This window comes from Wyeomyia smithii, chromosome 3, assembly GCF_029784165.1.
Source record: "Wyeomyia smithii strain HCP4-BCI-WySm-NY-G18 chromosome 3, ASM2978416v1, whole genome shotgun sequence".
Taxonomy (NCBI): domain Eukaryota; kingdom Metazoa; phylum Arthropoda; class Insecta; order Diptera; family Culicidae; genus Wyeomyia; species Wyeomyia smithii.
The window spans coordinates 112356443-112368596 of NC_073696.1; the positions used below are offsets into that span (position 1 = coordinate 112356443).

A 12154-nucleotide genomic window follows, 5' to 3' on the forward strand; every position below is an offset into this window, starting at 1 on the left:
CCAAGACCGAGTTTTGTGGAAGCGTATTCTGGATTCAGCACAGGACCTCAACGATCTGTCGCCATAAAAATAAAGTGAAGTAAGTACTTGGATGTAAATTGAATCATGAATCACGAGTTGTACTAGGTATACAAACGTGTTGATATAGTGAAGATCATGCAGTGTGGCAGGTTTCAGTGGACTATACATGTAGCCAGAATGACTGGTGAGAGAACCACTAAAACTGTCTTCAGTAGAGAACCATTAAGAGGCCGTCGACTCCGCTGGGCATTTCTTTTTCGTTAGGCCCCAGACCGATGAACGGTCCGTCGGCCTACAAAGTAATGTATAAAGCCCTGAAAAATTTAATATGACCTGGGATCGATTAACGGTGTTTTGATTTCATCCTGGTTCCGGAAATACCCATTTTAGATGGTATTAGACCATTTTAATCTGTTTTCTAGGAAGCAAATGTCACCATTTTGGATACCAAAATGGTATCTGGGGTCGATTTCATGTTATTGAAGTATTCATATTTGATGGTATTTGGTCTTTTATGACTGTTATGAACTTCAAAATGGCAAATTAAGTTTATTTCCGGTTTCTGGGCTCTATGCTAATTCCGAAAATATTCATTCTGGGTGGCATTTGGCCTTTTATGGCTGTTTTCCTGAAAACCGGAAGTCACCATCTTCAAATTCAAAATGGCGTCTAGGCCTCAAGATATCATGTCGATTTTGAAAATAGCCGTATTTAGTTCTGATTGGTCGAAATCTGGGTTTGAAACAAGGTTCCCCATTTTTCAATAGTACAATAGTCAGAACAAAAAAATTAATAATTTTCCGCATTCTGGTGGACGCCTAGCTTTTTCCAATCGATTTCTGTAAAAATGAAGGAAATCTAATGGAAATTGACAGTTTTACTAGTTTTTTAAATTGAACAATTTTCGTGACGCTCTCAATGTTATCGGTATTTCGATGTGCACCCCTAGGATGACCAGAATGTAACAGTAAGACGTAATTCTACGTAAAATCCTTTCAAATGTAAAAATTTGATTTTGTTTTTTGAAAATCCTGATAAACTACTCTTCTCTTTATGAACAATTTTAGGTTGCCAGATACTAGAGCATAATTTAAGATTTTTTCGAATAATGCATTATAGATGGGGTGTTGTACTAAAATAATTTATTTGTTTCATAATTTTACTATATATATATATATATATCAGATTGTTATATATATATATATATATATAGATATAAATATATATATATATATATATATATATATATATATATATATATATATATATATATATATATATATATATATATATATATATATATATATATATATATATATATATATACATATATAAAATAAAAAGATTAAAAAAATCTTATTCCCAAATGCGCTCTAGATGCAAAATATGAATAATTAATGAAATCTTGAATGGTACCCAACATATATGCAATTTTTAATTCAATAATAACTCGTCATAGACAAAAACGGTATTTTAAACTGCAGATTCGCCCACCGACAATTTTCATGTGATATAATAGTATTACTAAGCGACACAATTTAAAGCAAAATATATATATATATATATTTCAGTTCTTTTTTATTAACCTAATTTACAACAAATTTGCTTTTGTCTCATTATCTTCACGAGCAGTTTGGTTGTTCTTGATGCACCTATGTACTGTCACTCTGTCCTAGATTTTGCGCTTCTCTGGGCTGCTGTTCGCGATGCGCCCATATCATATCATATATTAGATAATAAACTTTCATCCGTTGTGCTAACTATGATAAGTTTTGCTTAACTTTTGTTTTCGTTCCGCTTTTCTCTACGCTCTTCCGCAAACAGAGCGGTTGTCTCCGATGCGTGTAGTCTGCCTGTTTATGTGTCTGTCACTGTTTATCGCAGTGAAATTGTATTTTATTGCCGTAATCGGCGAAGTTCTAATTCGGTTCCTTGTGCTTTGTTTCATATAGTAGTTCCAGTACTTTGGGAATTGCTGTATTTATGTTTCGGTTAAGATTTCGTTTTCTTTCACTGTGTGTGGGTGTGTATGTGTATGTTTATGTGTGATTGAAAGCGCTGAGCGGTTATTCTTTGTTTTTTTTTTTTTTTGTTATAATCTTAACAATAATTTGTGATCAGTTGATTTAGTTTCCTTGCATTCTGTAAGGTTTTCCTTATGTTTTGTATTAACTTTACGCATTAACTTATAGTACACGATTTAGCTCTTTATCATTTGTTTTATTATTTTAGGTAAGTATAATACAACAGTAATATGTTCGTTTATTTTAACATACATATTCCACTTCTTCTATTTTGATTACCCTTGTTTGAGTACTGATTGCATCGAACAATTTGTTCCGCATAATTTTGATTTTAACATTTTTAAAGCCAACTAGAGCAAAGCAAATTGCCTATAACCTGCATAATCGCAAATTGCCTTCTGTTATCAAGGTATAGGACTAACATGGGGCACTCAGATTGTAAACCTATTCGCCAGCTAAGGACGCCAGAAGCACACAATTGCTAGTTTTCTCCTGTCGAACAGCCCCTGTGTTTAGCAAAACCGATTTGCCGATGTTTGTGTTGTGCCACATCACCCTCAACAATTCTCGCACTGGAATGGAAACATTTCTGCGATGAATTCCTGCGATCTGAGGCGTCCCGACTGTTTAACCACCGACATTTAATTGACTGTTATCAAAAATTCTCTTCTCTACTCCTACTTGCAGGTCCAAACAAACATGGTGAGTGGACAGAAAACTAATTTCGATAAGTTTTAAGACTTGTTTCTATTTTGATCTCACAACACCGGGTTCTCTGTTAATGGGCAATTTTGTGTTTTATGTCTGTTTGTCATATCTGCGTACTATGCTGGTATATATTGGCTTATGTTTATGTAAGGCATTAACACTATCAAATATCTTATCGCTTTGTTGTTTAACCATTTCCTGATAATTATACAGCAATTCTTTACAGAGTCTACCGTAACCGGTCTGATTTGTTCAACTTAGTTCGATTCGTTTCCGTTTTTTTTTTTTTTTCAATGTTTGCTGTTTTTGAATCCGAAAATTTATCTATCATTTGTCTAAATATTTGCTGACTAACTTTATAAATTGTAGCATATCTACCTTTACAATCGATTTGAACTGTGGGTTTAAAAATCATTCGAAGCAAATTAAAACCTAGAGCACCGAGAAACCTAAGGCCACCGGTGGCCGCATTACATACTAAACAGAATGATAACATTAAACAAATTTTTACATATCCTGACAAATTTCATTAGTCATTCACAATGTGCGGATATAGTGTTAATTACGATTTTTTACTCCTAACAACAACAATAATCTACATCATTTGACCGCTGTGCAGTCACCGTCACTGCCGGATCGGGCATGGCGTTCTCAATGCCAGCAGCAATCCCCCCAGCAGCCACCAGCTGGAGTGGTGCAATGAATTTGAGCCTGGAATGAAGAAATGGTTATGCTTAATTTTGCTTAAACAATTCGAACTACTACTCGAATATGATTAGGTTAAAACTCGACAGATTTTTCTGGATTAATTATTTCATAATCATGATATTGATATTGTCTATTTTGATATTTTATGAAGTTGAAATATCGCAGTAAAAATAAAAATAAACACATATCAAAATGTTACATAACAGTTTTCAAAAGTTCACTTTTGGCGGTTTCTTATCAGACGTCAGGATAGCGGGCGTAATTTTTTACCCGTTTATATTGTTGGACGGTCTGAAGTAAGTTGACGGGCATTCGAACCTGTTGATTAACATTACCTTGAAGTACAGAGAACTGGTGTGCAAAGACGCGGTTCCAGTATCTTGAAGTCTTTTATGCTTCTTGGCTTCGCGGATGATGTTAATATCGTCGGTATTCACCGCAGAGCAATGGAATTGGTATTTGTGTCTTTTCAAAGGGAAGCACTTTTAACTCGGATGCCTGCAACGGATTCTTTAGTGCTCGTACGAAAGGACTCGAACTATTCCCAGATTTTCGCTGATATTCACTGAAATATAACATTATTTTTCTGATATTCTCAGCACTCGGCACAAAAAAGAGCAACGTAGATCAACGAAACTCTGAAATACCAGTGAAAAAAGTATTCAATCGGATATGAAACCGAACCGTAAATATTCAGAATTAGACTTTTATGTTAAAAAAATGAGTTGTTGCGCTAGAGAGTCATTTAAAAAAAAAAATTCCCAAATGTTTTTCAGTTTTCCCTGACATTCCCTGATTTTCCTGATCGAAAAATAAATACCCCGATTTTCCAGGTTTTCACCATCCTGTTTATAATAGCTACTATCCATGGCTATTAGGTAAAGAGAATGGTAAACCTTTTATCTAAGGTGTCACGCGTTTAACAAACGATGCCCTATTCGCAAACGGGCACCTTACACTCTATCTCTGTCCTAACTGCGTTAAGCGGGGCTCTGTCATGGCGGACCTATATATCCCCTAGATTCACATGGACAATGCAAACAACATAAACAACTTCAACAAAACCAAAAACACTCAACAGGAGACGGAGGAAGTGGTCGAACGAGCACTTCTCAATCAGGAGATGGAGGCAGGGTTTAACCTTGATAGTGATTCGCTACAAGAATGCCCATGCTCTCTCCAAGATCCTCGATTCCTCCAAGGAGACAAACCCAAACGCACCTCTTAGTTTGCCTGCTCCCCGTAAGGAGAAAGCGAAGCGTCTCTTCAACTCACAAAAGTGCAGGTACGCGGCATACTTGGAGGAAGGCTGCTCGGGGGAGGAAGCCATAATGTTCGCACTCCGAACCTCCGGCCAGCTAGACAAGTTGCTTTTAAGTGGCAACGATCAGTTGACGTTCTGTCACCAAACACTAGCGTCAGCCACATCCGGTGAACAAGAAATCTCGGGTCCGCAATGGGAATGGTCTCTCGGTTCTGAGACACTCGGGTGGGAGTTACTCACAAGGAAATTGAGGCTATTGACATCGCTACCATTCTTGATGGCTACCCCAACAAACTTCTATCCAAGGAGCACGGAACTGTGCTGGATCCTGGATCAAATTGCGGCACTAGACTCTCCGCTACTCAGGCCTACGTTCAGGAGTTGCCATTTCAAACACTGTTACCTTCACTTGGCCCGCACCGACAGCGAAACAGTTATGTGGCTGGAGAAGACCATCCCAGACCTAACTTCTTGGGAGAGAGCACAACTGCATGTTTGCAACAAGAATGACCTGCCGAAAGCGACTCTGTTCCAAGATCATTTTTCGAAGCGTTTTCTTTTTTGACGTAGAATTACGTCTTACGGCAACATATACAGGGGACCAATTTCATGACAGGGATCCAATTTCAAAAGCCAAAAACATCGAGAGCGACATAAAAATTGTCCATTTTCAACCGTTTTAAGCTCAGTCAGTTTCCAACCGATTTTCGTCATTTTTGCAGTAATCGATTGGAAAATCAACCAAGCACCCGTCCAAATGCAGAAAGTTGTAATCTGATTGTTCGAACGATTGTACTATTGAAAATTGTCAAGCCTTGTCGAAACGCAAATGTCGACTTCTGATTGGTCGCACAATACTTCTTTCCCTAACAAGGTCCACAGGATATACCTAGTTGACTAAGAATGCGCGCTTTGTGTTTTATGTATAATTCATTCCATGATTGTGCCGATACCACACGGACGTTGGTTGCTGATCGTGAAGAAGAAGGAAAAGCCGGGCTTCAATTTCTGGCTGATCGCGCTGGGCGCGTTGATACTTAAGCACCTGACTATCTGGCAGCAGTTATGGAGTTTTCGGTAGCTGCAGAATTATTGGAAATGGCAGGCAATTCTACTGAAGAAGGCAATTCTACTAAAGAAAACGGGAGAATTAGAATCATCGGCGAATGGTTATCCGAAATGATGATAATTGAACAAACTTGCCAGTTTGTTACTGTTGTCAAATATAATATATTGGTGCTCCACAATTATGTGATTGAAGTAGTTAAGATTTTTCATCATGTGTAGACGGAAAACCGCTAATTTCAGCATTCGCAAGACAAGAAAAATTCAACATTGCCTCAAGAATGTGTTGGTGGCCGGGTGTAATATATACTTGTTCTAGTACTGGATGGCAGCAGATAACAGAAATGCAGCACTTAAACTATTGCATCTTAAAACAAAACGGTTAAAGTTCGACATCACAGCACCACAGCATTTCCACCTTCATACTCATGTTTACCGTCGAAAGTATCAAACACGCAACAATCTGCTTCTATGCGACTTTAGTCACACCTATTTTTCCAGTTATGCCATTCCATAACGTGCGACAAATATATGTCAGAGCGGATATTGCGCGCTATCTGGACCATGAAGCATTTATGCGATAATTGAATGAAATCTAGATAAACATTTCAAAAGGGCCTATCTGCTTTCATCGTTTTTCCGGAGCACCTTTTTATTTTGGTAATGGTTCAGCTTCAGTTACTCTCACAACCGTGGTTTTCATTTAGAAGGCTAGAGTGATCCCTCCGCTACCAACTTGTGCAAATAACGTATCATAAAAGGTGTTTAATAAGTTGTGGTGATTGCATGAAAGTGATCGATCAAAAAATCGATCAAAGCAGATAGGACCTTTTGAAATGTTTCTCTAGAAATTTGTAACTGCAGCAACCAGCCTTTTTCAAGGCTACTAAATTTATTTGTAAGAGCAAAATGAATGGTTATTACTAAACTGCAACTTTGATTGCAGTTTGATGCTGCTGCAATTGCGCAGCAGTGTGATGTATATTACGATTCATTGATACTGTGCATCACAAGCGGTATATGCGAAACAAATCCGATTCCAAACAGAGAAGTTCTGCAAGTTCTGCTCACGGTGCTGAATCCGTTTTAGAATATTCATAACACTTGATTAACAAGGATGTAACGTCTTGAAGAAGACGGTTATTGCTTGACATCACAGCAGAATTTCCACCTTCATACTAATGTCTACCGTCGGCAGTATCAAACACGCAACAATCTGCTTTCATGCGACACGGGAAAGGGGACATTTTATCCTTCTAAGCCGCGCAACACGACACAATACATGTTATTTTGTTGCCTTCATGAGAGTGCTATCGGTCCGGCTCGACAGAACGTCCACAAGAAATCATTTTTGTACATCCGTGCTACGAAACTGAGGAAAAACTTCAAAACTAAAAATAAAGGTGGGGCTTATCAAATGATCGCTCTGACCCAGAATGAATGAGATGTATTTTTTTTTCGAACGTTGTAGAATGGTATAACTGGAAATAGTTTAACACCTATTTTTCCAGTTATCCCATTCCATTCCATTAAAGCAAAAATAATATACGAAACATATGCGGAAAAATATATCGCTCCACACCATGATTAACCTTAATCGAGTGTATTTCCGAAGCTATTGCAAAAAATTATTGACATGAGACAGGCTGTCGTAATTCTACGTTAACCTTGCGGTCGTTTCTTATAAACAACCTCTTCCACTTTTTTTCATAATTCGTAAAAAAATTTAAAGCCAAGTCATCCGTCAGGCGCAGTGAAAACGTATTTGTTTGTTATTAACTGTTTAATTTTTTTTGAAAATTTATTACTCTGAGTTTCATGGTGTGAACTGTAATGTTGTAAACTCGATTTTTGTACTGTACAATAGCAATAGCATCACGCGACTAGTAATGGATAAGAAAAATACTGACACGAATGAAATTTTAGCGTTTCATTATGATAACGTCAGCAAATGTCACGTTGATAACGTTATTTTCCCTTTACCAAAGGAACGGTGAATATCAGCTTCTACAAGAAGGTCAACAGAATCAGGAATCGAAACGTGTCCGCCCATGTCATGTGCAACGATAGGGAGGGGAACCTGATAACCGATAAAACATAGGGGGCCAGGCGTTGGAAGGAACACTTCAGTGTGCTGTTGAACGGTGAGGGAAACAGTGGAGTCGAAAGGAGCAGGATGACTATTGAGAATGATGGTCAAGCTGTGGATCCACCATCCATGGACGAGGTGAAGAAAGCAGTGAAAGAGCTGAGAAACTTCAAGGCAGCCGGGAAGGACGGCATTCCCGCCGAACTCTTCAAAGTAGGGAGCGAACAGCTGTATCGTGCCATCCATCGGATCATGCTGAGAGTGTGGTCTGATGAAGAATTGCCCTCGGACTGGTTGGAGGGTCTCATATGCCCGATCTACAAAAAAGGCCATCGCCTGGACTGTAGCAAATATCGGGACATAACTCTTCCAATACCGTGTACAAAATTCTCTCCCGCATCCTGTTCCACAGACTGAGGCCGTTGCAGGAGACCTTTGTTGGCGAGTACCAATGCGGTTTTCGAGGGGGACGCTCCACGACGGACCAAATGTTTACCTTGCGACAAATCCTCGATAAATTTTGAGAATACAACTTGCAGACGCACCATCTGTTCAAAAACTTCAGGGCAGCGTACAATTCAGTCAAGAGAAATGAGTTATGGCAGATTATGATTGAACATGGCTTCCCAACAAAGCTAATTAGGCTGATACGTGCCACCTTTGAAGGTTCTATATCATGCGTCAGAATAGCCGGTGAGATATCGGACTCGTTCGTGACGTTAGATGGTTTGAAGCAGGGTGACGGGCTGTCGAACTTATTGATCAACATCGCATTGGAAGGTGCTATACGGAGGGCTGGTGTGCAGAGAAACGGCACCATCATTACGAAGTCGCACATGCTTCTCGATTTTGCGGACGATATCGACATCATTGGTATCAACCGTAGAGCTGTGGAAGAGGCCTTCGGACCTCTCAGGAGGGAAGCTGCGAGATTAGGGCTTGTCATAAACTCTGCCAAAACGAAATACATGGTGGCTGGCAGAGTGCGTGGTAGTCCGTCGGAGGTTGGTGCTGCGGTGGTGCTAGATGGGGAAACATTTGAAGTAGTCGACGAATTTATTTACCTGGGAACATTGGTGACATGTGACAACGAGGTTAGCCGTGAGATGAAGAGGCGGATAGCAGCCGCAAACAGGGCCTTTTACGAATTACGTAACCAGCTAAGGTCCCGCAGGCTGCAAATCCGTACTGAACTTGCACTCTATAAAACGCTGATTCTTCCGGTGGCTCTCTACGGCCATGAATCATGAACGCTGAAAGAGGCTGATCGGCGAGCTCTTGGTGTTTTTGAGCGTAGTATTTTGCGTTCAATCCTTGGCGGCAAACTAGAAAATGGTGTTTGGCGCAGACGCATGAGCCATGAAGTATACCAGGCATACAAATCGGCGGATATAGTCAAGCGGATGAAACACGGCAGTCTTCAGTGGGCTGGGCATGTAGCGAGAATTCCGGATGAGCGTCAAGCGAAGGCTATATTTAGCAGAAATCCCGATAGAGGTCGTCGACTTCGGGGTAGACCCCGCACTCGTTGGATGTGTGCTGTCGACGAGGATGCACGCGAAATAGGTGTTAGGGGCGATTGGAGGATAGCAGCCCAAGACCGAGGGACATGGCGACGTATTCTGGATTCGGCACTGGATCGATAATCGGTCTGTCGCCTCAAAAGTAAAGTAAATAAGATGATATTTTCTCTGGCCAAAACACATACTTTTCACCTGTATGGTGTTTTGGGAAAAATAGAATCATAATGTTGTGTGTTTGATTGATAGTTAAACCACTAGGCTTGAACCATGATTTGACAAAAACAAAAAGGTTCTTTTCTGTCCACTACTCTGGCTGGTCTTCCACTACCTTTCTGGCGGATTATAGTCGAGGTTTGCTGGAAACCATTCACAATAGAAACCGGGAGATCGCTTTCAAAATGGTTTACCATGAACTTTTTGCCAAAATTGTTGTGCAGTTCATAGCGAACTGTACAATGCACTTGCGGAATGCTCCTTGTTTGGATGCCATTTTGAACAGAATTGAGCATGTGTAAACAAAACAAAAAATACTGCCATAAAGAAGAAAGATAGAGCTTTCATTTACATATTTTCATATCTTTCTGAGCGTGTTTGTTGTGGAGAAGAAGAACCCCAAAAAAATCTAGACTTTTAGTTGTCACCTGTTATGTAAAAACAAATGATGCACTAGCCGCAAACGGAGCTTGTGGAGTACCAGGTCACCCTCCACTGTATTTTTGCCTTTACTGCGTTAAGCGGGACTCTGACGCAGTGGAGCTATATTTCCTGGTTTCTCGTGGGATCACATGGACAATACAAACAACATAAACAGTTTCAACAACAGCAAAAATACTCAGTAGGAGACAGCGGAAGTAGTCGAACGAACACTTCTTGATTAGAATACGGAAGCAGGATTTAACCTTGATAGTGATTCACTACAAGGATGCCCATCTGCCCTCTCCGTGATTCTCGATGCCCCAAAGGAGATAGACGCAGATGCACCTTCTAGTTTCACTGCTTCCCGTAAGATCTCTCCAACGCACAAAAGCGCAGGTCCGCGTCATACCTGGAAGGCGGCCACTCAAGGGATGAAGCCAAAATACTCCCCCTTCGATCCTTCGGCCGGCCAGACCTACAAGGTCAAACTGCTTTTGAAAAGCCACGATCGGATGACGTCCCATCACCAAACACCAGCGCCAATCGTCCGGCGAACAAAAAACCTAGGGTCTGCAATGGGAATGGTCACTGGGCCCCGAGACACTCGGTGAGAGTTACCTACAGGGAAATGGTTGGGGCTATGAACAACGCCATCACCCTTGATGGCTATCCCGCTAAACTTCTATCAAAGGAGCAGATTGGACCTTCATTTGGCCTGCGCTGACAGTGAAACGGCTATGTGGCTGGAGATGACCATCCCAGACCAAACTCCTTGTGAAGGAGCACAGCTGCGTGTTTTCAGGTTATTTTTCGAACAGCGTGGACACTTCAACGAGAAGATAGTGCGACTCATCCAGAATCAGAACAACGATATCTCTGCACTGGAGTGGCGCGTAAGTAACCGCAAGGTAGCAAGGTCGGACTTTTTCTGGAGATCGATGAACAATCCGCTGACCGAATCACCGAGCAGCGATTCTTGCTGAAATACATGTTTGGTAAGGTGAGCATGCACCAGGTAGGCAGATCGACGACAAATATACATAAGGAAACTTCTGTTGCGACGAGAACGATCAGTTCAGTCATCACCACCTACTCAACGCAATCTCGCAAGAACAGGAAGATACAGACGGAACGTCCAGTTTTATCATCACCACCTGCTCAGTTTAGGTTCAGCAGACGGCCAGTAAAAGCTTGATGCTCCTAACCTAAACCTAGGACTGCAATTATGTTGAGCTTGACAGATCACCGACACATCATTTTTGAAATCGAAGCTGATCCTTTACAGAGCAAAATTCTGAACCCGAAGAATACTTAACGGGTCCTTGTTTAGGGAACACATTGTCAACTCCCGGTCTTCCTGTTTAATCGATATACGCAAACCCGGCGATCTGGAGGGGCGAGAAAACTAGCCCATGATCGAGTTATATGGAGATGTATTTTGGATTCGGTAAGGGGTCGTTAAGGACCTGGCGCCGTAACAGTAAAGCGAAATAAAGTAAGTTATGTTTTCCTCGAAAAAGCATTTGTAAAAGTTTAGCCGAGGACGATTTGAAATTCCTGTTCTACACCATTCCCAAACTGGGTCCAGTAAGATAAGCACATTTTGGGAATCCTCTGTTCTACAGAGTTTATTGGTTTCGAAGCAAGATCATGGAAACCCAGGATTATCTTTATCAGTACATGTTTCTAAATTATTCAAAATGACGATACATAATACAGGGGAGACTAAATGTTACACAAGGAATATAATCGGATTTGTCTCAGTGCATTCCTGTATATTTCATGTAAATCCTGTTAGACATATCGATCTTCGGTGTTTTTCATCAACCGATTAAGAAAGCTATTATGCATTCTGTATGTTTTACTTATGATGCCATTTTCTCCGGGAGCAACGGCCACACTGGTGCGTTAGAGAAAAATAACATTCAACTTTAAACTAAAACTTACCACTATGCTTGGGTTGTTTTGAAGAAGCCCGATCTCTGCTGGACTTAGAACCGTTGCCCGTTGACTTCTGTTCCGATCGGTCAACGTCGTTCAGGCTGGATTGATATTTGTTTCCTAGTAGAATAAAAATATAGATAGAGGTCAGCAGAAGAAAAAAAACAAAACTTAG

General features: G+C 40.5%; 1 protein-coding gene across 1 annotated transcript in view; it reads right to left on the minus strand.

Annotated features, from left to right (window-relative positions):
• Window positions 1–1558: 1558 nt before the first annotated feature.
• LOC129730832 (lachesin-like) overlaps window positions 1559–12154 on the minus strand; it is a 176853-nt gene continuing 166257 nt past the window's right edge. The window contains exons 9-10 of the mRNA XM_055690420.1: window positions 11986–12099; window positions 1559–3464 (exon numbers count right to left, since the gene is read on the minus strand). Of these exons, the coding sequence (XP_055546395.1) occupies window positions 3379–3464; window positions 11986–12099 (200 nt within the window). The 3' untranslated portion in view covers window positions 1559–3378. The remainder of the gene's footprint in view (window positions 3465–11985; window positions 12100–12154) is intronic.